Source organism: Oncorhynchus masou, chromosome 3 (genome assembly GCF_036934945.1).
Source record: "Oncorhynchus masou masou isolate Uvic2021 chromosome 3, UVic_Omas_1.1, whole genome shotgun sequence".
NCBI lineage: Eukaryota > Metazoa > Chordata > Actinopteri > Salmoniformes > Salmonidae > Oncorhynchus > Oncorhynchus masou.
The window spans coordinates 32,945,412-32,971,398 of NC_088214.1; the positions used below are offsets into that span (position 1 = coordinate 32,945,412).

At 42.2% G+C, this 25,987-nt stretch overlaps 2 protein-coding genes across 5 annotated transcripts in view; both read left to right on the forward strand.

The window, feature by feature from the left end:
* Positions 1-7,907, forward strand: part of LOC135514852 (integrin beta-1-like) — a 30,708-nt gene extending 22,801 nt beyond the window's left edge. Inside the window, exons 11-15 of the mRNA XM_064938516.1 lie at positions 221-459; positions 751-973; positions 2,562-2,797; positions 3,140-3,306; positions 6,797-7,907. Of these exons, the coding sequence (XP_064794588.1) occupies positions 221-459; positions 751-973; positions 2,562-2,797; positions 3,140-3,306; positions 6,797-6,862 (931 nt within the window). The 3' untranslated portion in view covers positions 6,863-7,907. The remainder of the gene's footprint in view (positions 1-220; positions 460-750; positions 974-2,561; positions 2,798-3,139; positions 3,307-6,796) is intronic.
* An 879-nt stretch (positions 7,908-8,786) lies between these two features.
* LOC135514862 (enhancer of polycomb homolog 1-like) overlaps positions 8,787-25,987 on the forward strand; it is a 41,073-nt gene continuing 23,872 nt past the window's right edge. Inside the window, exons 1-3 of one of the 4 annotated variants that reach the window (XM_064938544.1) lie at positions 8,787-9,085; positions 11,893-11,985; positions 25,429-25,585. In XM_064938544.1, the coding sequence (XP_064794616.1) occupies positions 25,450-25,585 (136 nt within the window). In that variant the 5' untranslated portion in view covers positions 8,787-9,085; positions 11,893-11,985; positions 25,429-25,449. Of the gene's footprint in view, positions 9,086-11,658; positions 11,703-11,892; positions 11,986-13,490; positions 14,030-25,293; positions 25,346-25,428; positions 25,586-25,987 lie in introns of those variants that run through there. The other 3 variants (XM_064938552.1, XM_064938536.1, XM_064938528.1) reach the window with 3 other exon arrangements.

A 25,987-nucleotide genomic window follows, 5' to 3' on the forward strand; every position in this document is an offset into this window, starting at 1 on the left:
CACAACATAAAAAACTGGTTTGGGTTCTGATTTTCAGGTGTGAATTACCATAATGTTCTTCTGAAACTAAACGGGTCATATTCACTAGGATCCAAACGGTAGAAAAGGGACCAAAAGGGACTACATTAACTTATCCAATAAGAAATGCTTGTTTTTGTTTTCCGCAGTGACATTTTTTGCTTCCATGTGCACTAATGAATACGATCTTGCTTTGGCTCAGGTGCAACGAAGGACGTATCGGCAGGCTGTGTGAGTGCAGCACAGACGAGGTGAGGACAGACGACCTGGACGGTAACTGTCGGAAGGACAACGGTACAGACATCTGCAGCAACAATGGAGACTGTGTGTGTGGAACTTGTGAGTGTAAGAAGAGGGAGAATCCCGAGGAACGGTACAGCGGGAAATTTTGCGACTGTGACAACTTCAACTGTGACCGCTCCAACAACAAACTCTGTGGAGGTAGGACCTGTGGCTGGCCCTCTTTGTTTGAATGTATGCAAGTTTTCGTAGACCTATTGTATTCATTCAACACTGCTGCATACTGTAACATCTAGAGAATAAAATACTGAAAGAACGTGTTTTTAAAATGTACAGCATATCATGAATCGTCCATTTTCTCCACCTCTTTCCTCAGCCATGGCCTAACCTACTGAATGAAAATGTTTGCTTGGATGATTCTTCAAAATGGATGGCTGTGTAGTGTAGGCCAAGCATAGATTCAGTCTCTTATTTTCTCCTCCCCTCTACTAGGACATGGGCGTTGTGAGTGCAGGGTGTGTATCTGCGATGCCAACTACACAGGCAGCGCCTGCGACTGTTCCCTGGACACCTCCACCTGCCTGGCAGCCAACAAGCAGATATGTAATGGCCGGGGCACCTGCGAGTGTGGCGTCTGCAAATGCACCAACCCCAAGTTCCAGGGCCCCACCTGTGAGATCTGCCCCACCTGCCCCGGAGTCTGCGCCGAGCACAAGTGAGTCCCTGTTCAGGGTGTTAACCATAGACAACATCGTCTCTTTATCTCTGTTATTACCCACCCACAATGCTGACAGGGAGTTGTGGATTTGTACATTGCCTTTGGAAGGATTCAGACCCATTAACTTTTTCCACATTTTGTAACATTACAGCCTTATTCGGAAATTGATTAAATAAAAATAATTCCTCAATCTACACACACTACCCCATGATGACAAAGCAAAAACAGTTTTTTAGCTTATTTACATAAGTATTCAATCCCTTTGATTCTACAACTTCATTGGAGTCTGCCTGTGGTAAATTAAATTGATTGGACATGGTTTGGAAAGGCGAACACCTGTCAATATAAGTTCCCACCGTTGACAGTGCATGTCAGAGCAAAAACCAAGCCTTGAAGTCAAAGGAATTGTCCGTAGAGACAGGATTGTGTCAATGCACAGATCTGGGGAAGGGTACCAAAACATTTCTGCAGCATTGAAGGTCCCCAAGAACACAGTGGCCTCCATCATTCTTAAATGGAAGATGTTTGGAACCACCAAGGCTCTCGGGGAGAGAAGGGCCTTGGTCAGGGAGGTGACCAAGAACCCGAGTTCCTCTATGGAGATGGTTGTCCTTCTCCCATCTCTGCAGCACTCCACCAATCAGGCCTTTATGGTAGAGTAGCCAGACTGAAGTCACTCCTCAGTAAAATGCACATGACAGTCCGCTTCGAGTTTGCCAAAAGGCACCTAGACTGACCATGAGAAAGAAGGTTATCTGGTCTAATGAAACCAAGATTGGACTCTTTGGCCTGAATGCCAAGCGTCACGTCTGGAGGAAACCTGGCACCATCCCTACGGTGAAGCATGGTGGTGGTGGCAGCATCATGCTGTGGGGATGTTTTTCAGCAGCAGGGACTGGGAGACTAGTCAGGATGGAGGCAAAGATGTACAGAGGTCCTTAATGAAGAGCGCTCTGGAACAGGTTAAGACTTCAGACTGGGTCAACGACCCTAAGCACACAGCCAAGACCACGCAGGAGTGGCTTTGGGACAAGTCTCTAAATGTCCTTGAGTGGCCCAGCCAGAACACGGATTTGAACCCGATCGAACAGAGAGACCTGACAATATCGGTACAGAGATGCTCCCCTTCCAACCTGACAGAGCTTGAGAGGATCTGCAGAGCAGAAGGGAACAAAGTCCTCATACAGGTGTGCCAAGCTTGTAGTGTCATAACCAAGAAGACTAAGCTATAATCGCTGCCAAAGGTGATTTAGCAAAGTACTGAGTAAAGGGTCTGAATACTTATGTAATATGATACCATTTTTTCTTAAATGAATCAGCAGACATTTCTTAAAGCACATTTTTAAAAATCATTATGTGGTGGGTGTGTGTGGATTGAGGGCCATACATTTTAGAGTAAGGTTGTAACCTAACAGAATGTGGAAAAAGTCAAGGAGTCTGAATACTTTCCGAAGGCACTGTATAACCTGGGGAAAAAATGTGTATTGTTAAAAAAAAAACAGACAATGATAAAGCAGTTTTTATTCATCTTAATACCTATCTGTATGGCTATAGCCTGACCATGTTATTGTCCTCTCTCTAAAAGGGAGTGTGTTCAGTGCCGGGCCTTTGAAACTGGAGAGAAGAAGGACACGTGTCAGAGGGACTGCAGCTATTTCAACCTGATCAGAGTGAAGGATCGGGATAAGCTGCCCCAGCCAGCCGACCAATCCTACCCCCTATCCCACTGTAAGGAGAGGGACGCCAACGACTGCTGGTTCTACTACACCTACGCCGTCAGGAATGACACAATGAGGGAGGTCTACGTGGTCGAGACTCTGGGTGAGTGGATGGCTGGTGCTGCACCATTGAGAAGCAAATATCTTTGATCCTCCATTTAGGAATAGCCTGCCCTAATGACTTCATGTCTGTATGGCATTTTACAGCCCGCATCCCTAATGACACCTTTAATTCCTATAATCTCTGGTCAAAAGTAGTGTACTACAAAATGTCATGGTGCACTATGAAGGGAATAGGGTGCCATTTGGGACAGAGCCAAAGTGTAGGCCTATAATTATACATTTTATTTGGCGGACGCCTTTCAAAACACAAGTACATAGTCCATTGTATATGATTAACTGTAAATGCATAATGTTGCCATGTGTGTTCCCTGCTGTGCTCCAGAGTGCCCAGCGGGCCCTGACATCATCCCCATCGTGGCTGGCGTGGTGGCGGGCATTGTGCTCATTGGCCTGGCCCTACTGCTCATCTGGAAGCTGCTCATGATCATCCACGACCGCAGAGAGTTTGCCAAGTTCGAGAAGGAGAAGATGAACGCCAAATGGGACACGGTAAGGCATCCTGTTGGATCACACCAGCACAGCTGGCTTAAAATAAGAATATCAACTTTTATATTAGTGGTGATTTGCTTTCTTTTCACTGTTCAGATATCTGGGGTTGCATTCATAAAGTGTCTCAGAGTAGGTGTACTGATCTAGGATCCGTTTCGCCTTTAGATCACAATGAATAAGATAGAATGGATAGGGGGGCCTGACTCTAGATCAGCACTCCTATTCAGAGACACTAGATGCATACGGCCCCTGGTCTACTCTTGAAATGTGAGATGAATTTCTGTCCTAAATTAACTAACACACACATATATATTATATATATAGCTTACTGCTTGTGATTTCAGAGCTCATTCATCCAGCATTCCTTTTACGCCTATCCCAAGAGATGCACTTAATTGCCTTGGTTATCTGTGCGAAAACCAACCGTTATATTTGTGCCTTGGCTATCTCTTTAGCTACATCTCCTGTTTTGTGCCAACAATGGCAGCACAGAAACCTGGCTCTGTCACGCTGTTGAGGGAGTGGCCTTTCCTCCATGGGCATTTTGCTGGCTAGGAGTGCTGCCACTATCTGTCCACTCATCAGTACTTCATGCCCATAATAGGCAATGAAGCTGAGGGAGAGGGTGTGCTTGGTCACCAACAGAATAAAGCTCAATCCAGCTGCTCAGTGTGCTCTGACAGTCATAGCAACAGTATTTCATGTTTATAGTAGAATGACAGAGCACTTGTGTGCTGAGAGTGCACAGCTGAGAGAGAATATAGCCTCTGGTCGAGTCCCAAATGGCTCCATATTACCTAAATAGTGCACTACCTTTTGACGAGAACCCCCGTGGGCCCTGGTCAAAAATAGTGGTACTGGTCAAAAGTAGTGGTAGTGCACTATAAATGGAATAGGGTGCTATTTGGGACGTAACCTCGTTCTCAAAGAGCATGGCTATTGCTAAACCATTGGGGTTGGATATGTTTGTATTCTGAATGATGGATAGACCCCTAGTTGGTAAACCTTTTCTGCTTTCTTTGTCCCTCAACCATTACTCCCTCCATCCTGTCATCTTTTACTGCTTACTTTCTTTTCATGCTCTTTCTTGTTCTTTTTTTCTCTGACCCCTGTCTGTCTCATTGTTGACCATAGCAAGAGAATCCTATATACAAGAGCCCTATAAATAAGTTCCAGAATCCAAGCTATGGGCGTAAAGGCGTGGTCCTATAAGTTTACGTTTGTATTGCCTATCTCTCTTTTCCCTTTTCCTGCATGTACTTTACTTTCCCCTTGTGGTGTTTTGTGATTCAGTTTTGCATCTTTTCTTCACCCTTTTTCACTGATATTTTCATTAAGAAAAAAACATATATTCAACTTCTTAAAAGCAAAAGCTGTAATATAACCATTTTCTCATTTCAGTAGCGAGTTTACAGTTTCTGGTACTGTCTGAGGCAACCTGAAGAACACATTTGTCTAAAAATGAATCACTTAATAAAATGGGATATATATTTTTTTAAACTACGGTGGTCTATAGCTCACCAACATCTATCCAATTCGCTCTGCCTTTTATTTTAAATGGGTTAAGGTTTAACATGTATTTAACTGCATGTTGTTGGGTGTGCCATTAACATGCTAGATTATAGGACAGGTGACTGCTTTGTTCGCAAGTCCCTATTGAAATGTTGAAAATCGTATTGTCCAAATGGGGACGTGCTGCTCTGGAATTCATTTTAACCAAACAATGTGATATGTGAAGTGGTTCTAACCGAATGATTCTCTTTTTGGACTACATTCCAAATGGCACCTATGGGCCCTGGTCAAAAATAGTTATGTATGTACAGTGGGGAGAACAAGTATTTCATACACTGCCGATTTTGCAGGTTTTCCTACTTACAAAGCATGTAGAGATCTGTAATTTTTTATCATAGGTACACTTCAACTGTGAGAGATGGAATCTAAAACAAAAGTCCAGAAAATCACATTGTATGATTTTTTTTTTTTTTTTTTTGTAATTCATTTGCATGACATAAGTATTTGATAAAGCAGAACTTAATATTTGGTACAGAAACCTTTGTTTGCAATTACCGTGATCATATGTTTCCTGTAGTTCTTGGCCAGGTTTGCACACACTGCAGCAGGGATTTTGGCCCACTCCCCCATACAGGTTTCGGGGCTTTCGCTGGGCAATACAGACTTTCAGCTCCCTCCAAATATTTTCTATTGGGATCAGGTCTGGAGACTGGCTAGGCCACTCCAGGACCTTGAGATGCTTCTTACGGAGCCACTCCTTAGTTGCCCTGGCTGTGTGTTTCGGGTCGTTGTCATGCTGGAAGACCCAGCCACGACCCATCTTCAATGCTCTTACTAAGGGAGAGAGGCTGTTGGCCAAGATCTCGCGATACATGGCCCCATCCATCCCCCCCCTCAATACGGTGCAGTCGTCCAGTCTCCTTTGCAGAAAAGCAAACCCAAAGAATGTTTCCACCTCCATGCTTCACGTTTGGGATGGTGTTCTTGGGGTTGTACTCATCCTTCTTCCTCCAAACACGGCGAGTTAAGTTTAGACCAAAAAGCTCTATTTTTGTCTCATCAGACCACATGACCTTATCCATTCCTTCTCTGGATCATCCAGATGGTCATTGGCAAACTTCAGACGGGCCTGGACATGCGCTGGCTTGAGCAGGGGGACCTTGCGTGCGCTGCAGGATTTTAATCCATGCGTAGTGTGTTACTAATGGTTTTCTTTGAGACTGTGGTCCCAGCTCTCTTCAGGTCATTGACCAGGTCCTGCCGTGTAGTTCTGGGCTGATCCCTCACTTTCCTCATGATCATGGATGCCCCACGAGGTGAGGTCTTGCATGGAGCCCCAGACCAAGGGTGATTGACCGTCATCTTGAACTTCTTCGATTTTCTAATAATTGCGCCAACAGTTGTTGCCTTCTCACCAAGCTGCTTGCCTATTGTCCTGTAGCCCATCCCAGCCTTGTGCAGGTCTACAATTTGAACCCTGATGTCCTTACACAGCTCTCTGGTCTTGGCCATTGTGGAGAGGTTGAAGTCTGTTTGATTAAGTGTGTGGACAGGTGTCTTTCAAACAAGTTCAAACAGGTGCAGTTAATACAGGTAATGAGTGGAGAACAGGAGGGCTTCTCAAAGAACAGGTCTGTGAGAGCTGGAGTTCTTACTGGTTGGGAGGTGATCAAATACTTATGTCATGCAATAAAATGCAAATTAATTACTTAAATCATACAATGTGATTTTCTGGATTTTGTTTTCGATTCCTTCTCTCAGAGTTGAAGTGTACCTATAATAAAAATTACAGACCTCTACATGCTTTAAGTAGGAAACACTGCCGATTTTGCAGGTTATCAAATACTTGTTCTCCCCACTGTATGTATGTAGTTAAATAAAAGGTTAACAAAAAAATAGGGAATAGGCTGCTATTTGGGACAAAGACAATGTATCCATGATTACTCTTTTTCTCACTATTTTTGCTTGTCTTTTGCAGGGTGAGAATCCCATCTACAAGAGTGCTGTAACAACTGTTGTCAATCCAAAATACGAGGGCAAATGATGGAGAATCTTCTGTCATTACAACACTGTATGCAAAATAATATTGTGGGGGGTTTATGTTCACGGTTTGTTTTTGTAGTCACCAAATAATAGCAGTGCATTTTGCCACTATTTCAATATGTTTTACTAACCGTTTTTTTTCTATGCATCATTTGAATTGAAAAATTGTACAGTATGTATAAACTTTGGTTTTTACTTTTTTGTGGAACTTGGCGGAATGTTTAAACTGATTTTATTTTTGCCACAGGACTGGCAAGGTCATTGAAGGTGTGGTTGTGCCTTTCATAGAACCGTGGAGCCATTATTTCTGTTTTTGAGGGTGAAATTGGATGTCGATATGGGACAAGATACGTAGCGATAGCTGGCCATGAGGACAGCAGTAAATTGTAATGTGTACAGTTTGTAGGAAATTCTGTGTAAAGCCATATTTTAGTCACAGAAAAGGGCTGGAAGCAAAGGTATGTTAATCAATTTATTATTCAACCTGAACAATCAATTTAAATGTTTATTTTTTAAAGATAGTCATGATATTTGTAAATCTTTATAAATAAAATGACATTAATGTACATTAGTAGTATTATGGGCTCCAGGTTTAAATTGTTTAGTTTTAAAGAACTCAGGTCCCTATTAAACTCTTAATTAATAGCGATGCCAAATATTACAGAACTCACTGCCTTGTTTGCAAACAATATGCCTTATTTTTAAGTGTCTTGCTTCAGTTACAGAAATTGAGTTCTGAATGGGGTTCTGAATGGTTTATTACTTGACCTGTATCCTCAGCGTGTTTTTCTTTACTGTTGAATAATTCTCTTCTCATTAGATGGTTTAATCAAACTCTTCCATTGAATAATGGTGACTACATTTCAGTTATAAAGATCAGTGTTAAGGGAGTGACGTCATTCAGATCTTTGTAGAATTTCAAACATCCCACTTAGTTGTAAGAACACAGTTTTTAAAGTGCCTTTTTATTTCATCACATTCACATTTTGCATTACTTTATTTCTGAAATTATTTATTAAAGTTCCAAAACAAATTACCCCAAAATAGTTCCATGCTGCGTGTGTCATTTGTCCTTGCTTTCTTTTTGTTAGAAAGATGCCAAGGAATGTTTGGCTCACTGTGGCCTAGGCCTCTGATCCAGCTGTCAACTCACTGTTCATCTTATGCTACCCACATGTTTTCTACAGTTTAACAGATGCATTTCACCTCTTATTTTTGCGAATTCATGCATTTTCCAACTCCGGATAAATCTCAGGATAGTGTCCTGATCTGAACAACAGAAATACAGATGCCACTGTTTTCAGATGCTGCACTGCCTAATGAGCATTTGTAGATACTTGAGTCATATGGCATCAGCACTGCCACTAGGAGGAGGGGAACAAGGCCAATCCACAGGACCCAGTTGGTGCGAACATTGGTATCAGGAGTTGGAAGCTCGGCTCCAATACAGGTTGGGAGAATGCCCAATGGTTCAAATTAGTTTTCTGTTGTGTTAGACCTTTATTGCAAGGGAGACAGTTTGACGTTAGTGGGTCTTTCTGGTAATTTTTTTGTTTTTGTGAATAGTTCCATCACAGAATAAAATTGTAATCCCGTAAATAATACATTGTATAATTTTTTTTCCACTGATTTAAATCAAGCTGTAAGTAGTGTACAGATTGACATCTCTCCCAACCTGCATTCAGGCACCAGCAGGCAGCATTCAAATAATATAATAATCATTTCCGTACTGCAATTGAAAGACTGCGTTTCTGCGTCTGTTTCCATCTTGTATGTTAGGTGTTCCATTCTCAAGGTAATACAGAGGGTTTAGAATACCGTGTACAACAGATGGAACTTTCTCGTTGTTGAGCGTGAGCTCATCAACCCAGTGTTCTCTACAGATTGGTGCCAGCCACCGACCAATCAGGATGCGTCTTTATTGCAAAGTTGTTAACCCCCAACAAGAACACTTCTCTTCTAGTTTTGCTAGCTAATCTTCTTGGAAATAACAAGTATAATTATCTGATCTCAATAACGTATTACTTCGACGGAGAGAGAGGCTTTCCGATACGATAAAGAGAAATCCGATGCTTAACAAAAAGCTGAATGACGTCTTGTCAGGAGAATTTTACTGTATGGCGTTTGCAAAACGATAACGTTACGCCAGTGTCTGTCCTTGGTGTTTGGGGAATCACTCATGATCACAAGAAATGTTATCACCCATCCTGGAGTCAATTTTACGGTAAGTTTTTCAGATATCTTTGTATAGCTGATCGAAACAACTGTCGTGTGAAAATCGAATGTTTGTTGGATAGCATGCTATCACAATTAAATTGAATGGCTTAAGTTGGAAAACCACCGATGTCAAATCAGCATGCTAGGCTACTAGTAACTAACTACGTTAACGTTACAATCGCGAGCCAGCTCCATTTTTATGTAGTAAGTTAGCTAACGTTTTTAGTTTGGTTTAAGTGTTATAAATTGTCGTTTGCTTTCAAATGTTCTGACCTTTAGAAATGCTAAATGTATTATAGTCCAAAGAGTCAGGAAGAAAGCCAGCTAATGCTAAGTTACGGACCAAATTCATGACCGCAAAGTGTCATACATAAATCTGGTGTAAACTGTACAATTATTATTGTAAATCGGCTTAAAAGTTTATAACCACTAACTAATTGTCATGTTCTAGCTCGGCAAGGAAGGCAATATTTGATAGCTTACACTGCCAACCAACTACCAGTGGTCTACAAAGGAACTGCACATTCATATTTGAAGTGTTGACTAACGCCAAGTTGTTTGGCATGTAGGTAATTAATAACATAATAAATCAGAGTGGCTGGATCAGACTTAACGTTACTAGCCCAGGGCTCGATGTCAGAGACAAAACACTTGGCTTGTCCTCGCTTTGCGAACTACATTCCCAATGCTGTGTTGACGTTTAGAAACGTCAATTATTGCTTTCACTCGTGAAGAAAAATGCTGATATTCCTCTTTATAGAGTTGCAGTTTTACACATTCATAAGCTGTTTGTGCCTTCAGTTGATGAATTACACTTCCTACCAATTTACCTTTACACACATAGCTAATTAGCACAGGTGGCCGCCTATGTGTTCCGTAAACAAGCAATGTAACATGGAGATATGATCATGTGGAAACACTAACCCAATAAAGGGACCCGTACCGCAAGCGATACGTTCAGAACGTCACTCCCCGACCAGAAGATACTATCGTCAATAGGCACGAAAGCAGTTAGCCTCTGAATGGGGAAGACTTGTCCTGGGCTCATAATCACGAAGCGTCTCGGAGAATGCTGATTTTAGGATCAGTTTTGCCGTTTTGGTCTTGTTGAGTTAGATTACATGGACAGGGGAGAGAGCAGGAGTGTATTAATTAGTTGGATTCTGTTACAAAACGTTTGGGCTGTTGCAAAAGGTTTTGCAATGGAAACTGTTTACTTTAATAACCAGTGGGAGTGGGACCTACCTGCCTTTGTCCAATAGAAAGTAGTTTTTGTTGACAAACGCGTAGGGACCTACCTGCATTTAGTTTAAAACGAGTTTGTATTGGACAAATGCAGGTACAGTGCATTTGAAAAGTATTCAGACCCCTTGACTTTTCACATTTTGTTAGGTTACAGGCTAATTCTAAAATGGATAAAAATAAATGTTTTCCTTCAATCTACATACAATACCCCATAATGACAAGGCAAAAACGGGTTTAGAAAATGTTGCTAATTTGTTAAAAATCAAATTTACATAAGTATTCAGACCCTTTATTCACAACTTTGTTGAAGCACGTTTGGCAGCGATTATAGCATCACGTCTTCTTGCGTATGATGCTACAAGCTTGGCACACCTGTATTTTTGGAGTTTGTCTCATTCTGCTCTGCAGATCCTCAAGCTCTGTCAGGTTGGATGAGGACTGTTGTAACACAGCTATTTTCAGGTCTCTCCAGAGCTGTTTGATTGGGTTCAAGTCCGGGCTCTGGCTGGGCCACTCCTGCGTGGTCTTGACTGTGTGCTTCGGGTCAATGTCCTGTTTGAAGGTCAACCTTCGCCCTAGTCTGAGAACCTGCTCCGGAGTGCTCAGGACTTCATCAAGGATCTCTCTGTACTTTGCTCTTTCCCTCGATCCTGACTCGTCTCCCAGTCCCTGATGCTGAAAAACATCCCCACAGCATGATGCTGCCACAACCATGCTTCGCTGTAGGGATGGTATTGGCCAGGTGATGAGCGGTGCCTGGTTTCCTCCAGACTTGGCTTTCAGGCCAAAGAGTTCAATCTTGGTTTCATCAGAACAGAGAATATTGTTTCTCATTGTCAGAGTCCTTTAGGTGCCTTTTGGCAAAATCAAAGCGGGCTGTCATGTGCCTTTTACTGAGGAGTGGCTTCCGTCTGGCCACTCTACCGTAAAGGCCTGATTGGTGGAGTGATGCAGAGATGGTTGTCCTTCTGGAAGGTTCTCCCATCTCCACAGAGGAACTCTAGTGCTCTGTCAGAGTGACCATTGGGTTCTTGGTCACCTCCCTGACCATGGAGCTATTACACCTCTAGGAATAGTCTTGGTGGTTCCAAACTTATTTCATTTAAGAATGATGGAGGCCACTGTGTTAATGGGGACCTTGAATGCTGCTGAAATGTTTTGGTAACCTTCCCCAGATCTGTGCCTCAACATTCCTTTAACCTCATGGCTTTATTTTTGCTCTGACATGCACTGTCAACTGTGGGACCTTATATAGACAGGTCTCTTTCCAAATCATGTCCAATCAATTGAATTTACCGCAGGTGGAAAATGGAAACAGGATGCACTTGAGCTCAATTTTGAGTCTCTTCGCAAAGGGTCTGAATACTTCTGTAAATAAGGTATGTTTTATTTAATACATTTACAAAAATGTCTACCTGTTTTTGGTTTGTTATTATGGGGTATTGTGTGTAGATTGAGGAATTTTAACTGAACTTTCCAAATGCACCGCTGTCCCAGTCCCATCAACATGATGACCCCTTTAATTAAACACTCAAAGGAATGATGAGCTGTTTTTTTATTCCCACTCAGATCCCAATGATGCTGTCTTTTGTAATGGTCGACGCCGAGTGGAACCTACAACTCTTGGAGCCTGGCTAGACCCGATGTCTGCCATTACTATAGGTAAGCCCTGAGAATGTCCTTATAATATGGGCTTTAGTAAAGCACCAGATGCATCTCCGCTTGGCATTCATGAGGTATTGGGGTAAGGCACAGAGAGACTAGCATCCTGTCCAGGGGGTGTACTTGTACATTAAACTGCCTCACACTACAGAAACAGGAGATGGATTCATGCCCTATGGTAGCATGGCTGATGTGACTCAGATGGTACACAACTAAGGAGAGCTGTGACACTTGTCTGGACAGGAGCCTGTTGATGGTGCAATATTCACAACAAAATTGGCTTGAGCTTTGATTGGTTCTCTCAAATGTTTATTTTTTTCAGGGGGGTTGAGACTTCTTTATTTGAAAATCCAAAAGTTGTATGAGAAGGGGGTAGGACTTGGGTGCTGTGTGGGTGTTTGGCACAGGATAACCAATCAGTAAAGCACAGCCACCATCATTATAGACACATTGTGACGACAATATCAAGGAGCCTTTAGACTCTGACGGTGGGAAGACTGAGTTTGGTGTCAAGCAGACTAGCCTTATTGACCATTCTGGCTCGGACAAGGCTTGCCAACTTATGGCACCAGAACCCTTTGTTTTGAGGTTCTTATTATTTCCAAATATTTGAATAACACACGATGTTGGTGGCACTTTAATTGGCGAGGACAGGCTTGTGGTAATGGCTGGAGCGGAATTGTATCAAACATGTTTTCCAGCCAGCACTGTTGAATTACGATAGGGTTTACACACTGGTCAACAGAGGACCACACAGTTCGGTTGCAGCGGGCCACAGTTCTAGGGTTAATCACACCACAAGAGGGCAACATTTTCAAACTTTGAAAATATTTTCAGAAGCTGTTCAGTTCCCCATACTGGTAGTGACTAGTAATTTATTAAGTCTCGTCATATTTTACTTTGGTTATTTTCAAATAACACTCGTAGTTTATGATTCAAGGGTTTTATATTTTTGTTTGAACTTTTAAGAGCTAGGCTTGGTACTGCATCAGCAAGATGCAGCAAAACCACTTCAAATATTTGGTATCATGCCAGAGCATTGTAATGCAAATGCATCATCATGTATGGTTTGTTAGTTATCATCCATGTCTTCCCATCCCAATATATAATAGAAGTTACTAAATCCCAATATTTAATCACATTTACAAAATCCCAATATTTAATCAAAACAGCCCCCCTCAATGTTCAAATCACATGTCAAACAACTGAGGAATAAAGGTGCATGATAATACAATCTCTAATGTTAGAGACAATAATTCAGAATTATTAGTCACTGATAAAAAAAAAACTAGGCAAGTCAGATAAGGGGCCTGGGATAAAAAAATACAATATAAATATGACAAAACACATCACAACAAGAGACAACACTACATAAAGAGATGAGGCAATGTAGGCTTTAGAATGTAACCAATTAGGGACATTCAGCATGCCCCTTTTGTAATTGGATTCCAAATTGAACCTGAAACATCATGGTTAGCTACTTAACCAAATGATGTAAATGTTTTATTTGACTTGTTTAGTTTTGGGGGGCACGTCCCCCACCGTCGCGAACGCGCACGCGCTCGGGACCGCGTGGGAATGGCTGTTCGGTGATCGGTGGGTTGGGCTGCTTTGAGCGAACCGAGCGTTAAAGAGTTTTTAATGTCCGCCATGTTGGCCATGGCGTACTGAACTACCGATAGACAGGGAAGCCTCTGAAAAAAAGACCGAAATAGAGCGATCAAGATCCGGGCCTTCCCGGCTCCGTTCGCGACGCCCTAACTTTAGCTTTAATCAGCCGAACCGTATATGTCAGAATAACCGCACAGAATCATCCATGAAAGCTCAACTCGAAACCGATGTGAATTTAAGGAGATTGGATAGATTTATGTTGCATCTCGAATTTTAAAAAATGAGTAAATTGTCGTTTCGGGCACGGGCGCTGGACGCTTCCAAGCCCCTACCCGTCTTCCGATGTGAGGATTTACCCGACCTGCATGAATATGCATCTATTAACCGGGCAGTGCCGCAAATGCCGACGGGGATGGAGAAAGAAGAGGAATCGGTATGTTTTTATAGTTCGAAAATATGCAAATAAACATTTCTCCTTATTTTTATATTTTGAGGCGCTCCTCTTTTTTTTCTGCGCATGTTTGCACAAAATGGCCGCCAATTTTATTTTAAAAAACACGACGAAAATGTTGTGTTGGTAGTCTTAACAATAAGTGGATACATTTTCCAGATCACTAAGGATTAATTATTTATAGATATTATTCAATATTCTGGTTTTAGTTGGTTACTTTCGCTGGAGGAGATTTTCTAAGTACAAAGGAATCACGTGACTCCCATTAATCCGACATTTTGTTGTGTGTGTCTGGGATGTGCCTTGTCTGTTGGCGTAATGGCAAATGACCGGTGCAAGGGGGAGCTAATGATCAGACATTCTTTATGTGCCTGTGTGAAGACGATACTGGCGGAAAAATGTAAACATTGCATGCCTTGAGTAGAAAAGGTCCGTGTTTTTAGAAAAAACAAAGCTAGCTAAATGTGCACTCAAACTACGCATTGTTTGACTCGCATGTTCTGGTCACGCTGAAGTACTAACCAACGAATGAGCAATCACTAATTGGTGCACTGTTTTGCTTTTACTTTCAATTAACTTATGATTGGGTGATTACAATGTGTATTTTTCTTACCGCCTTGGTTAATATTTGGCTCTCGCCCCAAGGTTCCAGGTGTCTAGAGTGTTGTCTACGCACGTGGCCTTGTTATGGTGTGGACGTTTGTACCTGTCAAAATTGCATGTCAGTCAGTCTCTGTGTTTTGGTAATCAAATCCAAGTTTAGTGGTCGTGTACACAGTTTAACATATTATAGCGGGTGCAGAGAAAAGTTTGTTACTAGCTCCTAACAGTGCAGCAAAGATGTCAAATAAGTACACAAATAATTATCAAAAACAAGAAATCATGCCTCTTGGGCCATGTCTGGGTTTACATTTCAGTGAAACTTGTATAGCCTGCTTTTTAAAAACATGTTATATTGTATTTATATACATGCCGTGCTTCAGTTGAAACATGGCCCTTATTTAATAACCGTTGGAATTTTCTGTCAATCCATTTCAAGGGTTTTGCCGTCTGTTAGCTGAAGAACAAGCAGCTCCGTCCTTTATATCGAGGCTTGAGTTGAGTTTTGATAACTGGTCAATTTTCTTGCAACGACATTGAGACACCAACATCAGTCGATTCTTGTAAAAATGTATTCTGTGTGTGTCCTGTACAACTGCAGTCATTCTGCGTGTGCTTAAAATTCATAAGTTAAATAAAAACTTTTATCGAATACAACCACTGACTTTTTTCTTAATTTGTGTTGCTCAATTAAATCGGCTAGTGCAATCCGGGATCTCTGGGACATCCACATCTTAACCCCTACCCTGACCATTTAAAATGTAAACCTTAGGTGAGAGTGGGTGTCGTCCCAAGGATCCCGGATAGCATATACCCAATTGAATCTCGCTAAAAGTTTTTAAAAATATATTTTTATTAAAAGTATGAATTTCACCACCCCGCAGAAGGATCACAGTTGTACAGGAGGTTCAGGTAAGCGTTTTCAGAATTGACATTTTAATAAGAATCGGCTTGATGGTAACTCAATGTTGCTAGCGAATCCCGCGACCAGTTGTCAAAACTCAACTCCGCCTCAATATAAGAGAACGGAGTTGAGTGTTCCTCAGCTAGCCTTCTGTGTGTGTGTGTGTGTGTGTGTGTGTGAAGCTATAATTTAAGGTGCGATGCACCCTGCAGGTCTGTTTTCATTAATTGCACATTTTGACTTGTGTTAATTTATTCATGGGCGGTCAGGACATTTCTTCTTGACATTTCTCTGTGACAATGTATCTTATTGCTCTCTGAGGCTTGGTGTCAGCCAGAGGTTTTGTGTGTTAGGCAGCCACCACAGCTGTAGTAAACTAGTAGCATGCAGAGCACAGTCGGAGTCCCAGCAAGGGCGCCCCTTAACAATTAGAGCCCCACAGTGGAGGTGTCATAATACCCATACAACCTAGTGGTCCAACAGGAAAATGGTTCCAATGGCTGCTAGGTTTTTACAGGTATTATGACTCCTACTGTGGTACTCTTTAAGTCTCCACTCCAGTCAACTGAAATGGACTGTGTTGCCACCATAACAGAATTTGGATTTCGATACCAGGTTCAGTATAACAATTCTTGATACCACAGTAAAAAAAAAAGGCATGTTAGCCATTCACAGAATGGCATTTGATGCAGACATAAACTATGCTACTGCTCTGTTCAATAGTTGTGCATTTTTGGAGTGTAATAAATTGTAATGTAATGGTATTGCTTCTGACAGCCATGTACCCATTAATGAATCACATACAATCAATTTGACTTTGTTTGTCGGTCTAAGGATCCAACCCTTTTTTCAATTTTCGCCTAAAAATGACACCCATATCTCACTGCCTGTAGCTCAGTACCTGAAGTAAGGATATGCATATTCTTGGTACCATGCGAAAGGTAACACTTTGAAGTTTGTGGAAATGTATTATTCCAGCCCAAGCACAATTTTCATTTTGGCCACTAGATGGCAGCAGTGTATGTGCAAAGTTTTTGACTGATCCAATGAACCATTGCATATATGTTCAACATTTTGTATCAAGGCTGCCCAAATGTGCCTAATTGGTTTATTGATACATTTTCAAGTTCATAACTGTGCACTCTCCTCAAACAATAGCATGGTATTCTTTCACTTTAATAGCTACTGTAAATTAGACCGTGCAGTTAAATCATTTTTAATCTAAGCTTTCTGTCCATATCAGATAAGTCTATGTCCTGGGATTTTTTTGTTGTTGCTTAGAAACTCATGCTCATCACATTAGCCTACGTTAGCTCAACCGTCTGGACGGGACACCAATCCCACATAGGTTATTAACATGATCTTTTTATGAATTATGATACCTTTGTTTTATTTAAAATGTGTCATATCACAAATTCTTCAATTCACAAAGTGACGTTGGCTGATGAACATTCTCATAGAATAAAACCTAGATCTCCTAAGCCCATGTTTATCACAGATCTTATTTTCGGCGATTATCCAAGAATGCCATACATTTTCGGCCTAGTCTTTGTCCAACGAATCATGGCGAAGTTGGTCCCTATAAAAAGTCGCCTTTACTATTTATCTCCATAGAGCATCTTTAGGAGATGTGAGAGAGACCAAATAATTGAATGAATAAAGATTTTGGTGGTAATCAGCTTATTTTGCATTCTTTTACATTACTGCTTTATTTTGAAATTGATTACAAAGTTTGACTCTCATCTACACACTTTTTTTGACTCCCTTATTAGACATTTTTGTAAATTTCTTTTAAACTGACACGTTACATAAGTATTCAGACCCTTTACTCAGTACTTTGAAGCACCTTAGTCAGCAATTTAAATCCTAAAGACTTATTTGATATGACGCTACAAGTTTGGCGCACCTGTATTTGTGGAGTTTCTCCCTTTCCTTTCTGCAGACCCTCTCAAGCTCTGTCGGGTTGGATGGGGAGCGTCGCTGCACAGCTATTTTCAGGTCTCTCCAGAGATGTTTGATCGGGTTCAAGTCCGGGCTCTGGGTCATTGTCCTGCTGGAAGGTGAACCTTCACCCCACCCTGAGGTCCTGAGAGCTCTGGAGCAGGTTTTCATCAAGGATCTCTCTGTGCTTGGCTCCGCTCATCTTTCCCTCAATCCTGACTAGTCTCCCAGTCCCTGCCGCTGAAAAACATCCCCACAGCAGGATGCTGCCACTACCATGCTTCATCGTCGGGATGGTGCTAGGTTTCCTTCAGACGTGATGCTTGGCATTCAGGCCAAAGAGCTAAGTCTTGGTTTCACCAGAGCAGAAATTCTTGTTTCTCATGGTCAGTCCTTTAGGTGCATTTTAGGCAAAATCCAAGTGGGCTGTCTCCTTTTTTCTAAGGAGTGGCTTCCGTCTGGCCGCTCTACCTGATTTGGTGGAGTGCTGCGGAGATAGTTGTCCTTCTGGAACGTTCTCCCATCTCCACAGAGGAACTCTGTAGCTCTGTCAGTGACCATTGGGTTCTTGGTCCCCTCCCTGACCAAGGCCCTTCTCCCCTGATTGCTCAGTTTGGCCAGGCAGTTAACTCTAGGAAGAGTCTTGGTGGTTCCAAACTTCTTCCGTTTTAAGAATTATGGGGGTCACTGTGTTCTTGGGGACCTTCAATACTGCAGAAATGTTTTGGTATCCTTCCCCAGATCTGTGCCTCAACACAATCCTTTCTCGGAGCTCTACGGACAATTCCTTTGACTTCATGGCTTGGTTTTTGCTCTGACATGCACTGTCAACTGTGGGACCTTACAGATGTGTGTGCCTTTCCAAATCATGTCCAATCAATTGAATTTACCACAAGTGGACTCCAATCAATGGACATTGTTTTGCCAACAGTAATTAAGTTTAAACATTCCACATGCTTTGTTGCTTTATTCAAGTGTATTAATTTATCTGCAGCATGAGTTGGGAGCTAACATGATGCAGCCAAGACTCCCAGTGCAGGCTAGCAATGAGTAAGTGGAGCAGTCATGGTGCATGCTATTATAAGGGGTTGGCTGCACATATATACTTGATCAGTGAGACCCATTTGACAGAAGTCCCGAAAGTAACTGTTCTTGTACCCGGAAAGTTTCACATTCTAGTATCTAAAAAGTGCTGAAGTTGCGCTGTGCAGCACTAGTATTGTGTAAGAGGCACGCAAGGATAGGAGTGATTTGTTTATGTAGAATACAGCGCACATTGTCAGAGGAGCTGTCAGGCAAGTGACAGCTTCTCAGTGACTGGCATGGGAAACGAGATGAGTGTGGTATCCACCTTATGTCACACAGTTATTTTCATGGATGTTTTGGTTGGGGTAGGGAATGGATGTTCTAGCTTTAATGCTATGTCTATGCCTTCTAGGTGATTGCACATTAGACTTTTTCAACCTAGCTTCTCTACTTTTGGTAACACTTTTTTTATGCACAGCAGTTGGACAGAAATCTACCATACATGGGTTACCTTTTTATTTTGTGTTGTCTTTGGTTTACCACAGTGGAATTCTCTTGAGTTATGATTAGTGGGGGTAGAACAGCTTGAGGGCTTGGGACTCCCTAGTTCTTCCTTCTACAGGTGCGACTGTGTGTCAGCCCAGACAGCCAGTGTTTGTTACGTGAACTCACCATCACTGGGTCATTGTCTGAGACAGGGTGCAGAGGGAATTGGTGGGATCTGTTGATTTGTCTGCGTGCCAGTTTTCCTTGGAAGACACATGTTGGCAGACCACCAGTTTCTTACTGCTTTGACCTCCTTCACCTGGAATGTGTGTTGCAATAGGCTATATTTCCACAATCTCTGCGGTAGTGCTACCGTTAACAGGTGTAAAATGGTTTCACCGCCACGCATGCATAACTGCTTATGAACTGTTATCCATTAATAACCCTTAGCATACAATTCTGTGGCCCTGCGGAATTCTAATGAACATAATAATAAAAAAAGCCCCATCAAAATCTGTCTTAGCACAATGTTTTTTTTGTTGCTTGGGCTGCATCTCAATCCACTGCATCTGCCGATATCGCCCTTCTGCATTGAAAGGTGTCGGAGCTGGAGGGGTGTTTGTCAGACCATTAGACATCCCGAAAATCGGTCTTCTCACAAAAACATCTGTAGCGTCCGAACGGTTTGGCCTACAAAGTTCTCTGTTTTGCTCTAGGACGCCCACAAGCCTCAAGACTGGTCCTCGGGTACCAGTTTTTTAAAAATAGTTCCGTACCTAAAATAAGAGGATAAATGCGTAGTTATTAGTTTCCTGATCTGTCTTCTCACATATATGTGTGTGTGTATATATATATATATATATAGGACAGTCACTTCAGAACAAACTTCCCTTAGATTTTTTTGGGGTGACTATCTGTTCCATGTAGTGAATCTGTTATTCAATTCATGTCAATTGGCTAATAGCAGTAATGCCAAATTCAATGTCTCATCCAATATTTTTTACATGGTTTTTGATACCTTAAGGGGTCTTAAAATCAAATAGCTAAATGATCCTTGTTATGACCATCAAAACAATTCCAACTTGTCTTACCTTGCTTCAAAGTAGCCTATAGGCAAAATCCCACCATGGAAATGTGGAGGCAATTATTTTATAAACATGTCATAGGTGGCGAGTAAGTTTCAAGTTTGGGAGGCTTACTATTTATCCTACCAGTCACAATTTTTATATGCACGTTTCTCAATCATTGCCACATGGTTAATAATGATCTCAATTCAAATTAAAATCTGAAAGTTAAGTCAACTAATGCGAGATCACCAGCCTCTGCCATATGGACACACCGTGATGCATTGTCGGCAAAATAAATGAGAGCATGGAATTCATAGCCTATAGGCCAATGCAGCAGTAGGACTATAACTTCCATTGCTTTTGCACACTGCACACTGGTCATCCTTAACAATGAGTTAATAATGCCATATTTTTGCATCGGCATAGCTGGAAAAGTTTGCCTTCTCGTCAGGACACTCGTCAACATTGACTGTTAATTACGAGGAGATTGCACATCAAACACTAAGCTAGAAGGTAGGTAGTTTGTTGCTAGCAAACCTGCCAATATGACAACCGAATTCAAAAATATCAGTTGCAAAAACAGCTGGTCAAACTAGAAGAATGTGGGAGGATTTGACAGCTTTAGCTGTGGAGGGGACTGGAGAAATGAGAGTTCATCACTCACCACGTTAGGTCATCAGATACTCCCAAAAATGCCTCTGCAAAAACAAATCAATGCTAGCTCGCGGGTTTTTTTAATTTTTTTACTGCGTTTACAATGTGTCCCACTTTCAGTTTGTGTAGTTGGTTTCTTTCTGTATTTTGTGGCAAGTGTAGTCGCATATTGTATCATGATTGCAAGGTGTCCTGATATATATTTTCCAACTGTCCCGATATCTGGTTTTTATGTACATTCTAAAATGGCTGGAAGGACAATGAGAAATGAGTATTCAACAATGCTGTGGTAGAAGTCGAATTAATAAAACCATTTTTTTTGCATAAGATTACAAAAGCCTGTATTGCAAGAATCAATGTTTTTTTTGTTTTTGACCGTTCATGTCCGCCTGCTCTCATGTCCTTTTTTTGGTCTTGTCTCTTTTGCTCCTTTTGGGCTGTGTGCACCTTCCCATGGCCACCAGAGATCTGTATATAATGAGATGCCCATGTCACCGCACTTAACAATGGGAGTTTTCCCAAAGGCGAGAAGGGAAGTGACAAGGTTAGATCCAAAATAAGCCCATAGAAACGCGTTGGGGATTATTTTGGACACATTTTGGTGAGAGTGAAACTTCTTGCTTCACTTCTTCCTCTGTGTACACACACACACACACCAACCAAAGCCTTGCCACTCACGTAACAAAGATGAGAGATGACTTCTTCCTCTCTGATCAGCGGTTTCAACTTGCTATTTGCATTTTGAGGTTTGGTCCAACAGAATCGGTCGTATGGACACAAACACACTGAGACATTATTTTACTGTAATAGAGAAGTTAACTTATGTTCTCAGCTTCTCAAATTGCACATAGAGCAGACATTACTAAAATGGAAGTATCAATGAACAATGATTATGGAAAATGAACGGTCAGTTTGTCGTGCGTGGTATTGGTGTACTGCTAGCAGCGTCTTAGCTAAAGACTTATGCTAGTTGTCTAGTCAGTGTTTTACAAATGTGCAATAAGCATAACACAATTTATATAAGGAATTGGCAACCCCTCATTCTGAGAAATAAGGTTGGCCACTTGATTTCAACATCTGAACAAAGTGGACAGGCTGTTATGCTGTTCAACCAGTTGGAGACGGACAGGAGGGTGTGTTCATAACAATTCAACTGTTCTACCTTCTTAAGTAACAAATAGATCCAAGTTGGCTGAAGTTGAAATATATAAAGAGCTCATAGATCTCTCGTCAAATGTATTGCACTATATAGGTCTCCATTTGGGAGACATCCAGTCTCAGTGGGAAAGTTACACCGTGAGTATTTCTCCCCGGACTTGCGCTGCTATTCCGTGGCCCCGTCAGTCACCCTCCCCTGTGGCTGTCCATGTTAAGGGTGTAACGATTCACCAAACCCATAGTTCGGAACGAATTTTGCGAAGTTAGTAATGTGGCTCGAGCACTTTCAAGAGGTGCTGAAACTCCCTATTTTTCTCAGCCACCTAGAATGGGTGTATATCCGCGGCTATAATCATACCTATCGTCCTTGTAATGTCTTTGGCCCGGTCCGATTCAGCTGCCAGAAAGGGGGAGATGAAGTTCTTGTTTTTTTGCGTTTCTGCCTTGCGCCGGTGGTAGGAATACTGGAGGGGAAGTCAGCTTAAATGTGTCAATGTTGGAGGTGTTTGGAGCTGCATAGGCTATTCTGGATGAGCAGTGGCAAAATCCTCTCTGTCCGTCGCCGTTATAATCTACTGGGACGCCAAAATGTTCCCAAACTGGAGATTTAAACTATATGATGGAGAACCCTCCTGGTTAATTAACCCCACCACTTGACATCGTACAGAACTCATTCCCGGCTGTGCCTCACAAAAGGAGAGTTTATTTTATTTGACCTTTTATTTAACTAGACAAGTCAGTTAAGAACAAATTCTTATTTTTAATGACGGCCTTGGAACAGTGGGTTTAACTGCCTTGTTCAGGGGCAGAATTACAGATTTTTACCCTGTCAGCTCGGGGATTCAATCTTGCAACCTTTCGGTTACAAGTCCAAGGCTCTAACCGCTAGGCTACCTGCCGCCCCTTACAGCAGGTTTTAAATGCGCTAATTGATTCGAATATGAGCTGAAATGTATTTTTTTTTAAGCTCAGATTTACTTGAGGTGTACAAGCCTATGGTCCTAGTGGTTTTATTTTATATTTTTTCTTGTGTTCATTTGGGTTCACAGTGCAGACTGAATCGAGCTTCCCGTACCGAACGGTTTGAGTATGTGTATTGTTACACCCTTAATGTTAAGTGGCATTTACTGGGTCTGGGACAGTAGATGCCTGGTAGGCATTCGGGACAGTAGATGCCTGGTAGGCATTCGGGACAGTAGATGCCTGGTAGGCATTCGGGACAGTAGATGCCTGGTAGGCATTCGGGACAGTAGATGCCTGGTAGGCATTCGGGACAGGAACAGCAGTGGTGGGGCCGCCAGAGCAGACAGACCTTGACAGTGATCGATACGCTCATTTAAAGCCTATTTCTAGACTGTCGCAGTCTGGAGGAGGAAGAGACCGATGGTGGATGGTTCAGGCCACGTTGACTATTTTTGTTGTGGTAGTAGCTGCAGTTCAACTAGTCTATTATCTGCTAGCCCTTTGCCATCGCTAGGGAAGTAGCCTATAAAAATGGTGTTTGATTACGCTTGGCAGCCCGTGTGTTTTTCTAAGGCTGCAGTTCTGGGCCTCTGTAAAACATCTTATAGAGGAGAATAATAAGCCAGTGGTTGCTGTGTTTTAGCTTGCTCATACTTTCAAGGGCTTTGATTCAGTGAAAATGTACCCCAACCTCCTGCTAGGTCATTATTAGTGCCGGGATTTTGATACTCGTCAGTATCAACAAAACAAGTGGATAAAACTTTATAGGCCCTAATGTTGGGAACCAACATGTTGTCATCCAGACTTATTTATTTTCCAAGCTGTAACACACAATATTTTACATACAGCAGGTTTTTAAATGACCAGAGAGTCTGGTCTGCTTCAGTTTTTCATGTTTGAACCTGAAAAGATATTGCGATACTGGTATCGTCATGGCCCAAGTGGTTAAAAGGCTAATATCGGGAAAACGATTTCGGTCGGCCTCCTATTGAAACCAATATATAAATGCATTTGATATTTCCCATGGTCATTAGGAAATATTTTATTGCATTTTGTTTTTGTATAGTTTTTTTCTTTCAAAACCGGTAACTAATTGTTCCATAAATTAATCATTGTGCCTATGAAGAGAGACTTGACTGCTTCTGATAGAGCTGGGACGATACCAGTATTGCGATACTCAATAGTATCGTGGCAAGGAAACGCAACACGAAGCGGATTCTTTAGGAAAATGAGTCAACTGTTAGAAACAAACACTTCCAGAGTCCCATTATATTTAGTTTCTAAGATGAGCACACACTATTTTATATGCAGCTGGTTTTTAAAGGACCAAACAGTTTGGTCCACATTGTTTTCATTCTTTGCATGGAGAAAACATCGCAATACTGGTATCGTCACAGCCATAGCTGCTGACAAGGGAACACTTCACGACTCCAGATGGGAGTGGGCTGTGCATCCCAAATGGCACCCTATTCACTACATAGTGCACTTTTAATCAGGCCAAAGTCTTCTCTTGACCTGGGCAAATGTAGTGCACTAAATAGGGAATGGGGTCCCATTTGACACAGCTGGTGTGAAGGCAGAGGAAACAACTCTAGTTTGCCTTGGGCCCCCAGAGCAGTGAAACCATAAACACACACTCCGCTGAGATGATGTACAAGTCTGGGCCTACGCTGTGCTTGTGCTGTGTTGACAGGCTGCCAAGGGCAAGGTGCCCACGTCTGTCTGAGAGCCAGAGGCCCTTTCATTTTAGTACTGTTGGCCAGCACGCTCAGACGAGCACTGCCCCAGGCCCTGTTCAGAGCCAGAGGACACGGTTCAAACTTGATACACTGTTGTTTTATCCACTGGTGTTTTGTAGTTATTTCAAAGGACTGTCATTATTTGGTTGTTGTAAAGTGCATCTGCAAGGTGCCTCGTCCAAACTAGTCCCCAGACTTTGGAACAGGAGCAGGAATGCGAGGGAGTCTACAAATTGCCTTTGCTATAAGTGGAGAAGTGTACGTGGGTTCTGCACCTGGAGGAAAAACCAAATAAATCAATGTGTGACTGCTAACCATTCCAGCACTTTTACTCCTGCCTTGCCAAGTCCTGCTGTGTACTTTTGATTTTCCAGTCCTTTGTTGTTTTTCTAGTACTTTCAAACAATGACTAGTTTTGTCACCTGAAATCTCCTTGAAAAGGCTGCCGTTTCTGTCAGTACTGATTTGGCGCTTGATTTGTTCCTGGCCTCATGGATCAGATGGCAGCAGTTGGTGTTACCGTGATTGACGTTCACTCTGACTTAAGTACTCCTCTCTCTAGGCATCCGTTACCTCAGACTCCCAGCTGACCCTGTCAATTTAGCCATTCAAGTGCTTGGACTTTGTTTAATCTGTAGGGCCTGTTGGGCAGAGGTATGTTGTTCAATAATTTGCCCTCATCTCTGAACTTCTCCCTGTGTGGCTCAGTTGGTAGAACATGGCGATTGCAACGGAGGGTTGGTTTCCTGCACCCCAAAATGTAAGCATGATTTAGAAATCACTTTGGATAAGAGTGCTAAATGGCATATATAATAGTACAAAACTCTTTCTCGGTCTCTCTAGGAACACCATCTCCAGAGAGCCATGTCGGCCCAGTCGGTGTATGGAGAGAAACACAACATGGTCATCCCCGTCCCGGAGGCAGACGGCAACATCGCCTACTACGAGTCCCTCTACCCCGGGGACTTCAAGATGCCAAAGCAGCTTATTCACATACAGCGTGAGTAAAGTGGACCTGGCTGCTATTGATATGGGGGGGGTGCAGTATTAGTTTAGATTAGATCGACAATTTAACTCCTAAGTATGGATTTGTATCACTAAAAAAACTAGTTCGAGCTAATGCTATCTCGTCCTAGAGCTCATGGGTACTCAAATACTATTGAGGAAGGCCCGGTCACACACATTTCCTAGGTGGTAAAGATCCGGATCGATATTGCCATTTGTCTGCGTAGGAACAACCCCACCTCGCAGCCCATTCGATCCTAAACTGTTCAAACTGTTCTCGCCCCTCTTGTTGGCAGAGAGGGTAAATGGCCATTTTAACCTGTTGAAACTCTAGGGGCGCAATTTCATTTTTGGATGAAAAACGTTCCCGTTTTAAACAAGATATTTTGTCACAAAA